The sequence below is a fragment of the Callithrix jacchus genome, chromosome 6, assembly GCF_049354715.1.
Source record: "Callithrix jacchus isolate 240 chromosome 6, calJac240_pri, whole genome shotgun sequence".
Classification (NCBI taxonomy): Eukaryota; Metazoa; Chordata; class Mammalia; order Primates; family Cebidae; genus Callithrix; species Callithrix jacchus.
The window spans coordinates 159354086-159374886 of record NC_133507.1 but is presented as its reverse complement, the minus strand read 5'-3'; the positions used below and the strand labels follow the sequence as shown (position 1 = coordinate 159374886).

At 46.1% G+C, this 20801-nt stretch overlaps 1 protein-coding gene across 5 annotated transcripts in view; it reads right to left on the bottom strand.

The window, feature by feature from the left end:
- Positions 1 to 11803: 11803 nt before the first annotated feature.
- The window catches only part of UBE2F (ubiquitin conjugating enzyme E2 F (putative)), an 80522-nt gene continuing 71524 nt past the window's right edge, over positions 11804 to 20801 (bottom strand). For all 5 annotated transcript variants that reach the window (XM_035306203.3, XM_002749956.6, XM_054258086.2 and 2 more), the window contains one exon: positions 11804 to 15777. In XM_035306203.3, the coding sequence (XP_035162094.1) occupies positions 15727 to 15777 (51 nt within the window). In that variant the 3' untranslated portion in view covers positions 11804 to 15726. The remainder of the gene's footprint in view (positions 15778 to 20801) is intronic.

Genomic DNA, 20801 nt, shown 5'->3' with positions numbered 1-20801 from the left:
AAGCATGCTTTGCCAAAAGGTTGAATTTTAATTGGCTTTTCATGGGCTTTCTCTATTTTATGTCCTGTTGGGGTCCCGAATAACTTGGCTTTTCCATCACAGCAAATCTGCACATTTCTAGACTCAACCTCTCCTATTCTTGCCTATGAACACTGCTCATTTCTTGCCAAATGCAGCCAATAGCAAAGGGCCCACCGACATTTAAGAAGCAAATGTGGCCGGGCGCGGTGGCTCACGCCTGTAATCCCAGCACTTTGGGAGGCCGAGGCGGGTGGATCACGAAGTCAACAGTTCGAGACCATTCTGGTCAACATGGTGAAAGCCCGTCTCTACTAAAAATACAAAGAAAAATTAGCTGGGCATGGTGGCGCGTGCCTGTAATCCCAGCTACTCAGGAGGCTGAGGCAGAAGAATTGCTTGAACCCAGAAGGCGGAGGTTGCCGTGAGCCGAGATCACGCCATTGCACTCCAGCCTGGGTAACAAGAGCGAAACTCTGTCTCAAAAAAAAAAAGAAGCAAATGGTGCTGGGCACGGTAGCTCAGACCTGTAATCACTTTTGGAGGCCGAGGCAGGTGGATCATCTGAGGTCTGGAGTTCGAGACCAGCCTGACCAACATGGAGAAACCCCATCTCTACTAAAAATACAAAGTTAGCTGGGCATGGTGGTGCATGCCTGTAATCCCAGCTACTTGGGAGGCTGAGGCAGGAGAATTGCTTGAACCTGGGAGGTGGAGGTTGCAGTGAGCCAAGATCACGCCACTGCACTCCAGCCTGGGTGACTGAGTGAAATTCCGTCTAAAAAAAAAAGCAAATGGGTGCCCAGGAGCCTGAGAACATTCAAAAGAGGGGGAAAGGAAAGGGAATTGGGAAGGAATGTGAAAAGAAGTCAAGAGGACAGATAATAGTGTAACATAGGGCTGAGAGGCAGTCCGAAGTCTACTGTACCTAACAGGAGGCACTGATAAACTAGTGAGAGAATTCTCAGTTGTGGGAAAGGCAGGAAGTTAAAATGCAAAGATGGTCATGAAAGAATGAAGAATGCAGTCAACTCTCAAAAGAGGAGTTACAAAGGTGTGTAAGATTAAGGCCAGGCTGGGAGCGCAGTGGCTCACGCCTGTCCTCCCAGCATTTTGAGAAGCCAAGGCGGGCAGATCACCTAAGGTTAGGGGTTCGAGACCAGCCTGGCCAACATGGCAAAACCCTGTCTCTACTAAAAGTGCAAAAATTAGTTGGGTGTGGTGGCACATGCTTGTAATCCCAGCCATTCAGGAGGGTGAGGCAGAAGAATGGCTTGAACCTGGGAGGCAGAGGTTGCAGTGAAGCTGAAACCTTGCCACTGCACTCCAGCCTGGGTGACAGAGTGAGGCTCTGTCTAAAAAAAAAAAAAAAAAAAAATTAAGGGCAAATAGAGACTGAACATGTTCATAGGCTAAAGGGAGGTAGCTAACAGGACATGCAAGAAGAGCCGAAGTCCTGGAGGAGATGTTAGGGGATGAAGGTAAGAGCGAAGGTGGCTAGGGAAGTTGATAAGTAGGGGAGAGTTCATTCTCTACATCTGTTCGGAACGCTGTAAGGATGGGCGTGTAAGGACAGCGGACGAGGTGACGATTCCTCTCAAGCACTCCTTCGACCACTTAGGCAGCAATAAGGTTTGTGTTTCCAGATGGACATAGTGTAGTGGTGGTGTCAGACAAGATAGTGTCCAACGTGGCTGGTGATACCCAGAAAGGACTTGAGTACACACGTACAGAAGCCCAGGTGCCGAGGTAGCCCAGCTGAAAATTGTTAAAGGTGCAACATGCAGCAGCAGCTGCCACCATTCCAAGCACACGGGTAACACATGCAACACAGACCAGGATGTCTCTAATAGAAACACAAGTGCCCCATAGTGGCAAAACACTTCAGGAATGCCATCTCCATGAAGATAGTACACACACTAAATAGAATTCTCACCTAAGGGGAAAAATTAATAGCACTATCAGAGTAAGTCTCCAATACAGCAAGGTCTTGAGGGATATTTTATTTTTAAAAAAAGTCATGAAACAAGAACAAACAATGAAAAGAGATACTGGACATTAAGACTTGAAGTTTAAAAACTCAACAGCTGTCAGGGGCTGTGGGGAGGAAAGGATGCACAAGCAGAGAGCAGAATTTTTAGGGCAATGAACTATTTTGTATACTATAATGGTGGATACATGTAATATATTTACCAAAATTCACAGAAAATCAACACTAAGAACGAATCCTAATGTAAACTATGGACTATGGGTGATGATGATGTGTCAATGAAGGTTAATCGGTTGTTAACAAAAATACCACAGTGGATGCTGATAGTGGGGGAGGTGTGTGTGCACAGGCAGGGGATATACGGTAGGTAACTGCTTAATTTTCAAGTGAACCTAAAACTTCTCTAAAAAATGAGGTTCATTTTTATTTATTTTTTTTGAGACAAAGTTTCACTCGTTACCCTGGCTGGAGTTCAATGGCGCAATCTCGGCTCACCGCAACCTCCACCTCCTGGGTTCAGGCAATTCTCCTGCCTCAGCCTCCTGAGTAGCTGGTATTACAGGCACGCGCCACCATGCCCAGCTAATTTTTCTTTGTATTTTTAGTAGAGACGGGGTTTCACCATGTTGACCAGGATGGTCTCGATCTCTTGACCTCGTGATCCACCCGCCTCGGCCTCCCAAAGTGCTGGGATTACAGGCGTGACCACCGCGCCCGGCCCAGGTTTATTGTTTTTTAGAACCCCTAGATCGATGAGTTGAAGAGCAGAAGAGGTATAGCTGAGGAGTGAATTCATGAACTAAATGCCTGGCCCTGGGAATTCTCTGACTATTGCTCAGAAGGATAGAGATGGAAAATATGAAAACCAGCCCTCGGACACGGTGATTCTCAAGCAGGGATAATTTTCCTCCAGGGGTCCTTTGGTAGTGTCTGGACAGTCTGGTTGCCTAACAGGAGCAGCGGTGCTTTGGGCTGCAGTGAGCAGAGGCTGTTTATACTGGAGCATCCCCACAACACATTAGCCCCAAATGTCCACAGTTCCAAGGGGAGAGACCCTGATGTGGTTCCACATTTCCATTTGGCGCCATTTCTTCTGCCAGAGGACTTTGTAGTGCTAGTCTGTTGATGCTTCCTTCAGCTTTTGTACACGTGAAAAGCCATTATTTTGCCTTCATATTTGACGTTCCATAGAACTAAAAATCTAGCTTGAGGTTTTTCTTCCAGCACTTTCGAGTTACTTCTCCCCTACTGTCTTGCTTTATTGTCTGTCCAAGACATCTGCTGTCACCCTTATCTTTGTTCCTCTATATATTGTCTATTTCCTTCCTGCTATCTTTGAATATTTTGCTCTGGCTAGGTGCGGTGGCTCATGCCTGTACTCCCAGCACTTAGGGAGGCAGGAGGCAGAGGTGGGAGGACAGATTGAGCCCATGTGTTCCAGACCCACCTGGGCAATATAGCAAGACCCCATTCTTCACAAAAATTTAAAAAAATTATTTAAAATATTTTTCTCTGTCACTGATTTTGAGCATTTTTTTTATTAGACTAGTCAAGTGCAGTAGTGAGAAGGGGGGAGAGAGTAGAACAAGGAGTTCGATCTGTAACTGACTGTGAACAATCGAGATCAGTCACTACTTCGGCCCCGCTGCTTTTGAGTGATTTCGTCATGAGACTTCCTTATGGTGTAGTGTTCTTCATGCTCTTGGGCTTTGGGTTTGTTAACCTTTCTGGATCCATTGGATTAGAGTGTTTATCAGTTTGGAAAATTTTTCTTTTCAAATATTTCTTTCTCCCCTGCTTCTTTGGGGACTCACAATTACAAGTTATCTCACAGCTCGTGAAGTTCTCATGGGGGAAGCGGTTCCCACTTTTCCCCTTTATTTTGGATTGTCTTTGTTGCTCTGTCTTGAAGTCCATGTTTCTTCTGCAACATATAACCTGCTGTTAAACCCATCCAGTGTCTTTCTCTCTCTCCTTTCTTTTTTTTTAAGATGGAGCAGGTTCAAAAGAATCACTTGAACCCGGAAGGCGGAGATTGCAGTGAGCCGAGATTGTGCCATTGGACTCCAGCCTGGGTGACAGAGCAAGATTCTATCTCAAAAAAAAACAACAACCCATAACCAGGATATTGACATTGATACAATCCATTGTTTTTATTCAGATTTCCCCAGCCTTACTTGTGGGGTGTTTAGCCCTGTGCAATTTTTTGATGTGTACAGTTGTGTATCTACTACCACAATCAAGGTAAAACATTTTCATCATGTAGGGATCCTTGTATGTCTCAAAAACAAATCCACCCCTCCTCCTGCCCATTCCTGTCTGTAACTCCTGCCAGCCACTAAACTGTTCTGTTTCTAAAATTTTGTTTTTCCAAATCTGTTATATAAACAAAAAACATACAGCATGTTACTTGAGATTTTTTTTTTCCTCTGTGTAATTCCTGGAAATTGTCCAAGTTGCTGTAAATAGCTTATTCCTTTTCACTGCTGAGTAGTATTCCAGGGTATGGGTGTACCACAGTTTGTTTAACCATTCACAGGTTGAAGGACTCCTGGGCCTATTCCAGATTATAGCTGTTACACATAAAGCAACTATGAACAAACATTGGTGTAAAGGTTTTTGTGTGAATGTAAGTTTTCATTCTCTGGGATAAATGATCAGGAATTTAGTAGCTGGGGCATACGGTAATTGCACATTCACTGTAATGACTCAGCAACTGAAATTTCCAACTATGACTACAGATTTGTCTCTTTCTCCTTTCAGCTCTATCAGTTCTTACTTCATGTGTTCTGAGTCTGAAGTTGGTAAAGGCACATGTAGGATTGTCTTCCTGGTAGTGAATCTTCTGTTATGTAATACTGTCTGCTAATTTTCTTTGCTCTGAAGTCTAAGTGACTAGATATCAATACAGTCGCTGCTGCTTTTTAATTAAATTCCGCATATCTGTTTTCATCCTTTCAGTCTACAAATGTTTTTTCATTTGATGGGAGTTTCTTCTAAACAGATTATGATTGAGTTGTGTCTTTTAATCCATTCTGTCAATCTTTGACGTGCTTTGAGAGAATTACTGATTACTGATACGTTAGCTCTGAGAGCTACCACTTTCTGATTCATCTGGTTTTCAGCCTGTATCTCTGTACTTGCCTCCCTTTGGGCTACCCGAACAGTTTTCAGTAGTCTGTCTTGATTTCTTTATACTGTTTTCAGAAACTGAGATATAATCTACATACCGTAACCTTCACTCTTTTAGAGTACACAATTCAGTGATTTTCATCTATTCCCAACATTGTGCGACCATCACCACTAACTCCAGAGTACTTTCATCACCCCAAAAAGAAGTAACTGTGCTCATTAGTATTCATTTCCCATACCCTAGCAACCAGTAAACTTTTTTGAGACAGAGTCTCACTCTGTCACCAGGCGCCAGGCTGGAGTGCAGTGGCGCGACCTCAGCTCACTGCAACCTCTGCCTCCTGGGTTCAGGCAATTCTCCTGCCTCAGCCTCCCAAGTAGCTGGAATTATAGGCACGCGCCACCACGCCCAGCTAGTTTTTTTGTATTTTTAGTGGAAACGGGGTTTCACCATGTTGGCCAGGATGGTCTCGATCTCTCCACCTCGTGATCCACCCGCCTCGGCCTCCTAAAGTGCTGGGATTACAGGCATGAGCCACCGCGCCCGGCCTAACTTTTTTTTTTTTTGATGAGATGGAGTCTCACTCTGTTGCCCAGCCTGAAGTGCAGTGGCTCAATCTCAGCTCACTGCAACCTGTTTTACAGGTTCAAGCAACTCTTGTGCCTCAGCCTCCTAAGTAGCTGGGATTACAGGCGCATGCCACCACACCCGGCTAATTTTTCTATTTCTAGTAGAGACAGGGTTTCACCATGTTGGCCAGGCTGGTCTCGAACTCCTAACTTCATGATTCCCACCCCACTGCCTCGCCTCAGCCTCCCAAAGTGCTGGGATTACAGGCATGAGCCACTGTGCCCAGCCCATTTGTTAATATTCTTCAGAGAATGTCTACTCACATCCTTTGTCCATTTTTAATTTTTAAATCAGATTGTCTTTTAATTGTTGAGGTATCATGTACTCTAAATACTAAATCCTTATCAAATGTTATTTGCAGACATTCTACTCTGTGGGTTGTCTTTTCACTTTCTTGATGGTGTCCTTTGAAGCAGTTTTAATTTTGGTCAAGTTTATCTATTTTTTCTTTTGTTGCCTGTTTTGATGTCATATTTACAAATGCTTTCCTTAACCCAAGGTCACACATATTATTCCTGTATTTTCCTCTAAAGAGTTTTATGTTTTTAGCTTTTTATTAGGTTTTAAATTCATTTGACTTAATCTTTGTATTGTAATATATGGCATGAGGTAAGAAAAGTTCTTTTTACCATTTAATTGTCTTGACACTCATCAAATACCTATTGACTGTAGGCCAGGTGCAGTGGCTCACGCCTGTAATCCAATCATTTTGGGAGGCTGAGGTGGGTGGCCCACTTTGAGCTCACAAGTTCGAGACCAGCCTGGACAACATGGCAAAACTCTGTCTCTACAAAAAGTACAACAACAAAAAAAGATTAGCCAGGTGTGGCGGTGCATGTCTGTAGTCCCAGCTGCTCAGGAGGCTGAGGCGGGAGGATGGCTTGAACCTGGGAGGCCAGAGGTTGCAGTGAGCTGAGATCGCACCACTTGCACTACAGCCTAAGCAACAGAGCCAGACTTTGCCTCAAAAAAAAAATAAAAATAAAAATCAATTGATTAAGTCAGGCATAGTCCCAAAGACTCAGGAGGTTCAGGTGAAAAAAATCCCTTGAGCCCAGGAGTGCAAGTCCAGCCTGGGCAACACAGTGATACCCCTGTCACTTTTTTAAAAACTCAATTAACCACAGATGTATATGTTTATTTCTGGACTCATTATTAATCTATACATCCCTCATGACACTGTGTTGATTACTATGACTTTATAGTGAAGTTTTGAAATCACAAAGTGTGAGTCATCTAGATTTGTCCCTTTTCAGGATTGTGTTGGCTATTCAGGGCCCCTTAAATTTTGTGAAGACAGGATTAGCTTGAGAGGGTTTGCACTAAATCTGTACATCTATTTAATGTATTAGTCCATTTCCACACTGCTGATAGACATTCCTGAGACTGGGCAATTTACAAAAGAAAGCGCTTTAATGGACTTACAGTTCCACATGGCTGTGGAAGCCTCACAATCATGGTGGAAGGCAAGGAGGAGCAAGTCACATCTTATGTGGATGGCAGCAGGCAAAGAGAGCTTGTGCAGAGAAACGCCCCCTTATAAAACCATCAGATCTCATGAGACACCCACCAACACAAGAACACCACAGAAAGACCTGCCACCATGATTCAATTACCTCCCACTGGGCCCCTCCCACAGCACGTGGGAATTTAAGATGAGATTTGGGTGGAGACATAGCCAAACCATATCATTTAGGGAGTACTGTCATCTTAACAATATTCAGTGTTGCAAAGTAAAAACACAGAATGGCTTTCCATTTTTTTGTCTTTATTTCTTCCAGGGGTATTTTGTAGTTATCACTAAATATTTTTATGCCATCTCAAATGGATCTGCTTAATTTCATTGTCATGTTGTTCGGTGGTAGTGATTGCTGTTTACTGATCTTATATACTGCGACCTGGAAAAGCAGTTTTGTCCTCAGCGAGCTCTAACTCGAATCAAATACAGCCTTGCAAATGGGGTCTTTCGTGGAACTACAAGATTTATTAAGTGACATATTTATCAGCTGGGTGAGATGGCTCATGCCTGTAATATCAGCACTTGGGGAGGCCAAGGCAGGCATATTGCCTGAGGTTGGGAGTTTGAGACCAGCCTGGCCAACATGGTCAAACCCATCTCTACTAAAAATACAAAAATTAGCTGGGTGTGCTGGCACAGACCTATAGTCCCAGCTACTGAGGAGGCTAAGGCAGGAGACTCGCTTGAACCTGGGAGGTGGAGGTTGCAGTGGGCTGAGATTATGCCACTGCGGTTCAGCCTGGGCAACAGAGCACAACTCTGTCTCAAAAAAAAAAAGGACACATTTCCCCAGGAATGAAGCTTTGAAGGATCTCCAGCCATGTTCTTCTCCCTCAAGTGGTGTCCAGGCTATGAATTTTCACTGTGAATGTGTTTAAAGCTACTGTGGAGTTTCCAGGTGTGAAAGAGGGATAGTGTAAGTTAAAAATGCCATAAACTTCTGTTGTTTATAAAGAAAGGAGGTTTGGCCGGGTGCGGTGGCTCAAGCCTGTAATCCCAGCACTTTGGGAGGTCGAGGCGGGTGGATCAGGAGGACAAGAGATTCAGACCATCCTGGTCAACATGGTCAAACCCTGTCTCTACTAAAAATACAAAAAAAAAAAAATTAGCTGGGCATGGTGGCACGTGCCTGTAATCCCAGCTGCTCAGGAGGCTGAGGTAGGAGAATTGCCTGAACCCAGGAGGCGGAGGTTGCGGTGAGCCGAGATCGCACCATTGCACTCCAGCCTGGGTAACAAGCAAAACTCCGTCTCAAAAAAAGAAAGGTTAAAAAAAAAAAAAACCCTGTTATTCATACATGCCATCTCAAAAAAAAAAAAAAAAAAAAAAGTTAATTTATGATTTTTGTTGGCATGGATTTTTTTTTTTTTTTTTTTGAGGGAGTTTACTCTTGTTGCCCGGTGCAATGGTATGATCTCAGCTCACCACAATCTGCCTCCCTGCTTCAAGTGATTCTCCTGCCTTAGCCTACCAAGTAGCTGGGATTACAGGCATGTACCACCATGCCTGGCCAATTTTGTATTTTCAGTAGAGACGGAGTTTCTCCATGTTGGTCAGGCTGGTCTCAAATTCCGAACCTCAGGTGATCCGCCCGCCTCGGCCTCCCAAGGTGCTGGGATTACAGATGTGAGCTACCACGCCTGGCCTCTTGGCATGGATTTCTTTTGAGTTTATCCTGTGTGGGGTTCACTCAACTTCATGAATCTGTGTTTGAGTCTCTCCATAAAACTTGGCAAGTTTTCACCTCTGTTGTTTCAAATACTGTTTTAGTCCTATTCTTTCTCCATTCCTTTTGGAACTCACATAATAGGACATGGAATCTTTTGTCATTGTTCTACTGAGGCTTGGTCTTCCTGTACTCCCCCTTTTTGGTTTTTCTCTGTTCAGATTTAGTAAATTCTATTGATCTGTCCTTAAATTTGCTGATTGTATCTTCTGTCATTTCTACTCTACTAATGAGTTTATCCAATACGTTTTTAAAGTTTCTGTCACTGCACATTTTAGTTCAATAATTTCCACTTGGTTTTCTCTAAGTTCTGTATTCTCGTAGAGATATCCCATTTTTTCATTAGTTTCAGAACAATTCATAATTAGTTTCTCAAACATTTGTATGATGGGATGCCTTAAAATACTTAAAAAAAAATTCCATCTGATTAATCTCATTAGCGTCAGTTTATTGCATTTTATCTTTTAAGTAGCGGTTTTCCTGGTTCTTGGTATGATGAGTGATTTTCATTTGTATCTTGGACATTTCTGTTAGGAGACTGTTCATTAAAATTGCTGTCATGAACCGCCTGAAAACCCGTATTGTTGGGTTTTTGCTTATTTCATATAGAAGGGTAAGTCCAATCCTTGTTACTCAAGCTGCAAGTACAAGTCTCCTCTGTCCTTTCTGTTATCTTCCTTCCAATGGCTTTTGTCTGTTTTCTTCTGCATTCTGGGAAAATTTCTCAAACTTGTCTCCACATCATTGATCTACTTTTTCAGCATCAATTCTGCCCTTTGCTGTGCACTTACAATGATTTTAGTCTCCTCATCTAGCTTCTTTCATAGTTTCATTCTGTTTCCTTTTCACTTTGGCCTATTGCCTACTTAGGGCTTTTAAATTTTATTTACTGCATTTTCCTAAACGTGGATTTTTCTTCCCTAAACGATTTTTTTGATCCTACACTTCATTTCCAAAATCATGTTTATCCTTAGAATCTCCTGGACATTATTTCTTTCCTGCAGCATTTCGCACAGTATTATTTACTCAAGCAAAGCAAACTCTGCTCAGCCTTAGTGTCTGTCAGCTGACGAAAGGGCAGTTACCTCACCCAGGTGGTGCCAGCCACCATCTTCAGTTATGCCTGGGCTGGCCAGGGCACCCAGCTCCTGGCTGACTGCCACAAGCAGGCTTGCAGCTGGTGTGCTGTGCTCTTAAGCTACTACATATTTACTCAGCAGCCAGTAATCACATTGTAGTAACCTACTCAGTTACTGCAGCTGGCTAAGGCCCGTACTCCAGATGCTGACTCCTGGGAGAGGCAGAAATACATACGTGAGTAAGTGCAGTCCACACTCGGTGCTTCTGGAAGCCTGGGAAAGACGAGGATACACAAAGTGTTTGTCCACCTGTAAGAGCAGCAATAACTTCATAGCTGTGGCACTATATGAACTAAATCTTGAAGGAGTCCCAAGAGGGAGGCTGAGTGTCTTGGAAGAGTGGACCTCATCTACAGCATGACAGCACTACTTTAAGGCCAGGGTCTTCAGGGCAGTGGCTGGCAGGGTGCACAGGGGCCCAGTCACAATGGGCTCTGTATGCCAGGCACAGGAGTGCTTATTCTGAAGGCAAGAGGAAGACATGGCATGGTCAAAGGTGTTTCATGACTCTCTGGCAGTGAAGTAGGGAGGATGTGGGGAGGCCATCCCCACGGGTTTCAGTCTCCCCTGGATGTCTGGCCAGCTCTTCCACGTCCACTGCCCTTCCTACACCGACGATGGTTTCTGTCACATGCCACTGTGATTGGTGTGGCAGAGCCCCAGCCATGTGAATGAGATCCATGGGGTCACTAGACTCCACCTGTGTCTTCTGCACTATCTGGAGCTCCTTGCCACAGCATTACACCCAGGAAGACAGATTTTCTTTCCAGACTAACTAGAACTTGAGGTGGAAACCTCTTAGGAATAGGAAACAAGGCTACTGACCCACAGGGCTGCACCAAGCTATAGCTCCTCCACCTCACCATGGTTAGGAGAGGAAAGAAGGGCACGGGGGAACAAGGTCATTGAAGCTGGAATACATATTTTTAGAAAGGGATATCTGGTAATATCAATGACTGGTTTGAGACAAAGTCATCTTCCAACATTAGGCATCAGGAATGACATAGGAGTGATGAGTTGCTAGGAAGTCATGAGGTTGGACGTGGAGGTGATGAAAACCCCACACTGAAAAATACAACAAATACAGAGGAGGCCTTGTAGGCCACAAGAGCATCACCTGGGTTATCAGAGCAGGGGAAACACCCACACATGAACTGTGGACCAGGGCTCAAGGAAGAGACAAAATGGAAGTGCTAAGCCACCACGCTACTCTAAGTCTCGCCTGTCAGTATTTACCCCCGGTGGCTGTGCATGGAGGCCCTGTTCACAGGTGTTCTCTTCTCCAGCACAGGGAACTCCTGGGGCAGGCACTGTCATTTCCAGTTGGCCCTGACATAAGCCAGAAGAAAAAAAAAAAAAGCAGTGAATTCCCTGGAAGAACTCTGGCTCAGTGAATTTGCCAGTGAGAATGAACAAGCCCTAAGGTGAATTTTCTGAAGAGATCATTCAGTTCTTTACCTAACTCAGGGTGAACAAATAGATACCAAAAATGCAGGGTCCCCAATTTTCCCATCAGTGGGTTTCTTAAAGAACTTTATTTTTTCTAACCATAATTCTTGCAATAAATAAATTCCAGTAACCCATGGAAACCTGGGGTAACAGAGGTAGCGTAGATAGGCGATATAGACACCTCTGATTCAGCCCTCTCAGCTGTTCGATATTTTTTATTTTAGGCAGGGCTATAGGAGGGTGGACGAGGGGAATGACAGGTGTATCTCATTTTTCAAATTATTCTTTGGCAAAGAAAAAGTTAAACATTTTACTAAGACTATATATCAACATTTTACTAGACTTGTTTTATAAAGAATAGTGAATGTGTAGCAAACCTGAATTTCCACAGTTAAACATTGATCAAAGTGAAGGACAGACATGGTGGCTCACACCTGTAATCCCAGCGCTTGGGGAGGCAAAGGCAGGCAGATTGCTTGAGCTCCGGAGTTTGGGACCAGCCTGGCCAAGATGGTAAAACCCCATCTCTACCAAAAATTTTAAAAATTAGCTGGGAATGGTGGCACATGCCTGTGGTCCCGGGTTGAGGTGGGAGGACTGCTTGAGCCCAGGAGGTAGAGGTTACAGTGAGCTAAGATCGCACCACTGTACTCTAGCTCCAGCCTGGGTGACAGAGTAAAGACCCCACCTCAAAAAAAGAAAAAAAGAAAATGAAAACAATCCTGAATTGGTGGTTTACATCTTCTTGTTGGAAGTCTTAAATGAAAAAAAAATCTGCTTGATTATCGGCAAAAAGGGTGACGTTAACAGGCATATGTGACTTACTTTGAAAATCTCTTAGGGAGTAAGAAGGTTCTACTTAACAAAGGTAAATCAGAATGCACGAGTAGCGCCGTGGGTTTTACAGAAGAAATGGGAACTGATTTTTCACAGCAGTTCTTGAAATAAGTGGGGTGGGAAGTGGCAGCAGAGCAACCCCATGGAACAGCAAGTAGCATCTGTTCACTGAAGACTGTGACAAGAGTTTTGTGATCAGCACTGCCTGGGAATTTGCCCTCTGGGATTTTTCTTTCTTTTTGGGTCTAGAATCAAGCAAAAGGCTTTTTCAATCTTTCTGCTGCCATAAGAAAAAACACGCTGGGTCTATCACCAGATGGCCTGTGAATGGGCTAGGACTCTGTTGAGACTGGCCTAGCTACGAACACTGTTGTTCTGTTCCCTACAAGGTTTTTCCAGACAAGTGTGCAAGTAACTAAGGACAGAGAATATGCACAGTGCTTGGAATCATGTGAAGTGCTAAATACTAAGGTACATGACCCTTCAGAATGTACATTCACCATGTTTTAGCTCCTGAGCAGCCTCTCAGGCTTCCAGTGCTTAGAGACGAGGGCAGGTGAAGACACTGGTTCCCTGTGGTCTGTGCTCGGCAAATCAAGCTGGTGAAAACACAGACGAGCAGCTACAGGAGAAAAGGGCACAGCTGAGACCCATTTTCATTATCTCAGTAACACTCCTGCCTCGGCTCCTTAGCAGAGAGACTACAAAGGCGTAGTCATTTGCTGGCAGGTTATTTAGGGGAGGATCAGAGGTAAGAGGTGAGCCTTCTTCTGAGAGGTTTACCCTGAAGTGTTTCCTTATAGGAGTGCTTGAAAACCATGCAGCTTACGCATCAAATTCTAAGCAATAGTCAGGACTCTCTCAAGTACAGCCAAGAACCAGGGTTCAGGAAGCAAAGGTTTTGGATGTCTGACTAGATGTCAGAGCTGCCCACGAGCTTCACTTCCCCAGGGTCCTGCCCACTCCCACCTATTTCCAGGACTGGCCTTTTGGCCGAGTCTAGGGATTTTCATTGCCTGGCAAATCAGAAATCACCAACTAGTACCCGGTTGGTTGGGGGCATATGCACTGGAGCCAGAAATGTGACTTTGGCCTGTGAAAGAGCGAGGGGAACGCCAAGAAGCCAGAAGGTCTCAAAGGCAACTGGGTCCCACAGTCACCCAACAGGTCCCATGGGCCCCACTGGCCAAGCACCCAGGACAACACCAGCTGCTTACTGTGATGGGCCACATCTGGGTGTGCCCTTAAGATGGGGTGTGTGTGTAAAGTATCTCTGGGGGATTTCCACTGGACAGAATGCAATAATTCAGTTATCTGGACATTTTAAAATAATTGCTTACTCTCTGATAATAAGCAAAGTGTTTTTCTACTGTGCAAATACTTTGATGTCAGAATAATTGATATTACCGCTTTCAGTGTGGTCCAGGGGGCACAATGTCTTCCATGTATGCTGCATAAATGTCTCCACTGGACAGCAGGCGCCGGCATCATTTCTCCCACAGAAGTGCTCTTCTGAAAAGCTCTGCATCAACACCTGCACCACCAGCTGGGAAGCTCCAGGCAGCCCGAACTACTACTATGGGATGTGCCCTGACTTGGGCCTAGGACTGGCACCAGGCAGAGAACCTCATTTCCTGGGTCACAGGGGGCAGGAATTAGGGTCACAAGCTCCTGCCCTGCCTAGAGAGGATGCTTAGTGCTCAGCTGGCAAGAGGAAAAGTGTGAAGCTGAAGTTCCTCTCTCTCCTAGGCCCTGAGAGGTGGGGATTAATGTGTCTCCTGGACAAGCCCGAGCTCCTCAGATGTCAACATTCTTTCTATCCATTCTCACTCCTCCTGCTCTGTGTGGCCCATTAGCCAGGGGCCACCCTCAAGTTTAACGGGTGAAAACAGGAAACAAGGCCTACCTTCCTTACCTTCTGGGTCTCTGTGACAGACTGCTCTCACAATCAGAGATTCTATAAATTAAGAAAAATCAACTAAACCCAGAAGATGGCCGACGGGGAAATCCAGAGGTGTAAGGAAGCTGGCAGTTAAACCTGAGAGTGTTAAGCAGGCAGCAAATGAAACTAGACACATTGATTTTGCGTTTGATTTCACTGGTTCAAATGTCTACATGCTGGAGTAAATCCACTTGCCTCTCTTCGGGGCTCTTCCTTTGCAATACATTAATTTGGCTAAGGATGGCTATGCCACTGTTGACTCCTGGTCCTCCAAGGCCTGGGAGGCTTACCTCCCGGCAGGGCCCGGAGCCACAGCAAACTCAGAAGCCCACAGGTGCAGTCTCAGTGGCATCAGATGTTGGGCTGATTCCTAAGACAGCAGGGTCTGGCGCTCTGATAAGGAGCTCCCAGCTCACAATCACATGACACTGCAGAAACATCAACGCCAGCTGGTCCAGACTCCAGCCAGTTTCCTCTGGGCAGCCTGTCAGAATGGCCTCCCTGCCTTTCTGTTTTTATCACCCAAATCTAGCTTCAAAGGGCTCCAAAATGTCCTTGCCACATCTGGACCTGAAAGTAAGATCTGATTTTTAAGAGATTCTCATTGCATTGGGACAAAATGAATAATGTGCCTTTCATATTTTCTTTGTATTTCTCTTCAACAGTTGCTTGACTCAGCATCTTTCTGTCTGCTCTATACAATGAAAATACAAACTAAATGAGAATAGAAAAAATAATTAAAGCATTAAATTGTACAAATTACAAATCTGTTCCAAAATATACTTACATTAAATAAAATATGCATTTCAAGAAGCGATCTACCGTGAATGACTATGCATTCTGGGAAGCTTCACAACATCTAGGCAGGGCCAGCACTCCTGAAAGAAGCTAAGAGATTTTGCATCCAATCACAGTTTGTAGTGGGTATCTTATTGCCAATCTGCAAGTTACACCGAACACATCATTAGCATCGCTTGTGCAGAAAACCAATTTTGTTGGGGAAAAGGGAAAGCAAGCTCTGGCCTCAGTTTTGAGTTCATTACAACTTCTTAAGAATTTCACCAATAGCCTATACAGTACAAGTTCAAAAAAGTAAACATGTTAAGGTAAGCAGACAACTCTTCAGAAGCCCAATCACATTTTCTTGCTGTATTTATGTTGAATTCTCCATCTACAATGAGCAGTCATGAAGATGGTCTTCTTCAGGGCAACATGGTCACAGGACTGGGGCAATCCAGGGGACTGAGAGGGAGCGTGAGGACAGGAGAGGGGGCTACCTCCTGCTGTGTCATGTGAGAGACAAACTGTAACACAGTCCATGGGCCTGCAACCATCCCCTTTTATCATCTGGCATAACGCTTGATGTAGTCGTCCACTTTATTCCGGAAGTCCTCCTGTGGAGTGAGAGCATCAGGGACAAAAAAAAGAACAGGAAGAGTGAGTGAGTGAAGCAGCGCTTCAGGGACGAGTCAGATTTACCAGCACCAAGGCCCCCTGTGGTTGCCAAGGTGGTGGAAGGACCAGGATCTTGCTGAGTCCGAGTGCCATTTCACCATGATTTGGGTGCCTATTGCATGCAAGACGCAGTGCTGGGTGTGCTGAGGGGGGTGTGCAGAAGACCTGAGTGGGAGGGACCCTAAGGGAGCATCTATCCCTCCTCATTTTTCAGACAGGGAAAGTGGAGCCCAGAAAAGTGTAGTCAAGGTCACAAAGCCAATACTCCTTTGGCCACAATGGGTTTGAGCCACAGCTGCTGCTCTCAGGAAGACGCCTGTTTCTAGATTTGTCTTCCTGGAATGATTTCCATTGACCTTGCTACCTATTTAAAATGTGCCTGCTCTTCCCAGCCCATGTACAGCCCCCAACCTAAAGATAGCTACCCTGCTCAGAAGAGAGCTGGTGTGCTGCAGAAGTCCATCCTCATGCATTATTGAATAGTACAGGTGGCCAGTGACCAAAGGCGGTGTGGACCTAGGAATCACCCCAGGCCAGTGTAGATGAGATGAACTTCTCAGATCTGGGTCACTGTCCCAGGTTTGTCCCTGGATCTGGTCTCCCCAAGGTTAGGAGTAAAATCCCATGGGATTGTATAAGCCTTAAGAGTCACTTGGAGCTCTTAACCCTCTCACTCCTACAACACAGCTGCTGGGTCCCAGATGTCCCTGCAGGATCACACTGCTTCAGTCCCATCAATGCCATGCAGCTCCCACTGCACAGGGAATACAGCACAGTTATCACAGTTCTTAGTGGGCATGAGTTCCATTTCTTTAGCTATGCCTCAGTCCTCCTGTCTAAGCCTCAGTCTAGCCTGCCTGCTGACTCCACTGTATAATCTTAACACCTGGCAACATGCAGAGCACACCCTGGCACTCGTTGTACACCTCGCTGCTGCCGTAATGCCCTCTCGCAGGGGAGATCCTGCCTGGCGCATGGTCCTGGCCAGCTGGGCACCAGGTGCCTGCCCTCCTGCCACACCCTTAATTAGCATGGCAACCCTTTCCAGGGTGGGCAAGTTTGCAATTTGAGGCTATGGGTAAGGTCCCATGATTTGCTCTGGTCTCAGGGTGAGAATGTGGAGTGCTCTGATTGTATCCAGGTGCCTCTGCCCTGCGGACTGCCCTGTTTGTCTACAGGATGGTGTTGGAGCCTCACACATGGGCCTTTACCCCACAACAAAGGGAGGTGTGCAGAAACCCTGCCTGCCCTTTTACAAAACCTTCTCAAGGCTATTTCCACAGTCCCCAGAGCCAGACAATACTGGTGAGGAAGGAGACCCAGGCATCTGGGATCACTTCCCCCTTGATTTCCACACTGCATTTCAATAGAAGAAAAGGCTGGCCGAGGGGTGCCTCCTAAATCACGTTCCTATAAGATAACAGGCATGGTGTGGGGGAATCTCTCCAGAAGACACTGTTTTTACTTAAACAGGACCAAACCCACACCCCACTCCTCCAGCAGGAGACCAGAAACCTTTCACATGTAATTCCTCAAACTGTAAACCTAAGACCCTTTCATATGTGATTTCTAAAGCTGTAAACCCAAGACCCTTTCACTTGTAATTACAAGTGTAAACCTAAGGCTGTAAACCTAAAATCCTTTCATGTGTAACATCTAGAGTGTAAGCCTATATAAAGGCAGAGCTTCTCTTTGTTAGGGGAGCTCGGCCATTTGGACAAAACTTAAAGCCTTGCTCCTGGGACGTAATAATAAAACCCCTTTGGCCGCTCACGCTTCACTGTCAGTTCACAAGCTTACAGGCTGTGAAATGAAGACCCCATAAATGCCCCTGCCTCTCCACATTCTGGAGGACAAAAGATGCCATGTACTCGTAGTCCCCCTGCTCACCTCACCCAGCACAGAGCCCAGCATCCATGACTGCAGCAGGCCCCATGCTCCAGCCTCTGCTGCCTCCCACCTCTCCTCTCCTACCCCAAGGTACACGAAGCACAAGGCCCAGGTGAAACCACAGACTCTGGAACCAGATCGAGGCAGATCCAAGTCCTGGGATTTGCCCCCAAAGGGCTACTCAATCATGGCCGATCTCAGCTTCTTGGTGGCTGTGTTCTCAGCAGCAAAATGGGGATCATAAAGGTACCTGCCCCCGCGGGGCTGTTGTGAGAAACAAGTGCACTCTGTGCCAAGTGCAAGGAGTGTGCCTGGCTCCTCTGATTCCATCCTTCTGACCCGCACCAGTTATATGGCCTCATTTCTCTGCCCTGAGCACCACAGCACATTCCTGCCTCAGGGCCTTTGCACTGGCAGCCGAGGCTTTCTGGAGTGCTCCTCCCTCACCATCCCACCCTCCGTGACCTGCTCTCCACCTTACATTCTGTGTTTGTTCACCTATTTTTAAAAATTTTACTTATATATACTTTTTGAAATGGAATTTCGCTCTCGTTGCCCAGGCAGGAGCACAATGGCATGATCTTGGCTCACCGCAACCTCTGCCTCTTTGGGTTCAAGTGATTCTCCTGCCTCAGCCTCCCAAGTAGCTGGAATTACAGGTGCCTGACACCATGCCCGGCTAATTTATGTATTTTTAGTAGAGATAGGCTTCACCACGTTAGCCAGGCTGATCTCAAACTCCCGACCTCAGGTGACCCGCCTGCTTCAGCTTCCCAAAGTGCTGGGATGACAGGTGTGAGCCACCGCGCCTGGCTATGTTTATTCACCTTTGCTCCGCCTCCTCCTGCTGGAATGTGTGCGCCACAGGGACAGAGACTGTCATTGCCACAGTCCCTGAGCACTTCACACCACCCCTGGCACATAAGTGGCCACCAGCTAAACAAGTGATGAACGAATGAACCTAAGGAAGGGCGCTTGACAACTGTGACCATTACTCAGCAGAAGGCATGGGTGGGGCTACAGCACTGCTTAGGCTTCATGTGGAGGCATCACTGTTTGGAGATTTTAGGTCCATTTTACTGGTGCTAAAAGTGTATCAGTTGCAAAGTCTTATTTCATACGAATAAGGAATATGAAGTCTTATTTCATACAAAGAAAGGTAAAATGTAAGACCTCTCTCCACCTGGAGCCATGCGAATGCTCCTATTGCCATCACTTTCTATCTGACAAGGCTTGGTCCGCAAGGGCTAGTCCTCACCAGCGACAGCAGAGAGGAATGCCACCACCAATGCCTGCAAGGGGTGGGCCAAGGGGCGCATTTGCCCAGGGCCTGTCAGCGCAGTATCAAGCCCAAGGCTTTGCTGGACAACACAAGTCCATCAGGACCACCAATGGACAGCAGGGGTTGGGGGCTGACTGCCCCCATGGGGAGCTGTGAGCATAGGGCTGAGGTGCCGGCCTCGGCCAGGGATGCCTCACGCCACTGCCACTTCTCTTGAGGAACCCTGTTGCCCTGGCCCTCAGAAGAAAGCTCTCCTCCTTGGCAGAACGCTAACCTCAGAAGACAGCCTGCTCTGCCGGCCTGGTTGCACTGCGCCACTTCCTGTGCTCACTGTGCCTGCCACTTGTTTTGTGGGTCTGAGAAGGATGCATGCTGGGTGGGACTTCTCTTGCCTCCCTGTTGGAGGTGCTCCTGCCCACTATTTGGGGCAGTGGTCAGGCAGCACCTGTGGCTTTGAACTCAGGCTCAAGACTATAGCGAGGACCTGGTAGGACACATTTCAAACACCCTACTCAGTCTTGGCACACAGTTGGTCTAACTCACATTAACAGAAGCCAAGGCTCTGAACATTCAGCTCGATGTCTAAAACTAGCTAGAGGGGTTTTAGAACTGTGTTCAAAGCTATGTCAGGCTGGGTGCAGTAATCCCAGCACTTTGGGAGGCTGAGGTGGGTGGGTTGCTTGAGGCCAGGAGTGAGACCAGTATGGCCAACATGGTCAAACTCTGTCTCTACTACTAAGAATACAAAAACTAGCCCAGTGTGGCGGCGCCAGCTACTCGGAAGGCTGAGGCACAAGAAGCGCTTGAACCGGGAGATGGAGGTTGCAATGAGCAGAGATTATGCCACTGGACTCCAGCTGGAATGACAAAGTGAGACTCTGTTTCCAAAAAAAAAAAAAAAAAAAAGGCAACTTCAGTCAAGCAAACAGTGATGTCTGGCCGACTGCTGCAATGGCAAGGCTGCCATAGGGAATCTGGTTCAGAGAACGGAATGCGAGATTCTACCACCAAATCCAGCCAGAGCCCCCACTCGTCTGAGCCACCTCAGTTGTAGCCACACATGGCCTGTCTGCAGGCTCCTGCTCCTTGTGCTTTGCACCGGGCCAGCGGTAACGTCATTTCAGACCCCTTGCCTGACAGTGCTTCCCCTCGAGGCTTTTATGCTTTCTCTTATCACACAGTTCAAACCACCGCTGCCTTGCTACTCAAGCACCGCGGAAAGGTGACATTCAGCGACTCTAATTCTTTCAGCCTGGGTTTTGTTGCGCTTTTTTCTTTCCAGTGAGGTTTAATACATTCTTTCTAGGTAAACGGTCTTCTTAAGCAGGTGTCTTATTGGCAGATCTCAGATCCATTTGTAAACAGGCAAGATAGAAGCACAATTTAGTAGCATCTGTGGCTAATTCCTGCTATTTGCAAAAGTGACTGACCAAAGATTCCCTCTCCAGCAAAGACTCCTGAAATTCAAAGGAAATCAAACAATCTAATGCAAGAGTGACTCAAAAGAAAACATGTAACTCAGCGACGCAAACAGGTAGTGCCGCATTTAAACAAAAATGCCCAGCCTCTCTAGAAGTTCAGGAAGTAGAGTACATCTCCATGGAGCAGAGTGCTCAGGGCAACAGCTGCCTGTCTGCCTGTGCTGCTGGAAAGCCTCAAGGAAAAACAACCTGGCAAAAGGTATTCAAATTAATGACACACACAATCCTAGTAATGCCAGTTCTAGGATTCTCTTCTGCAGAAATAAAAACCCTCGTATTTCCGGGCGCGGTGGCTCCAGCCTGTAATCCC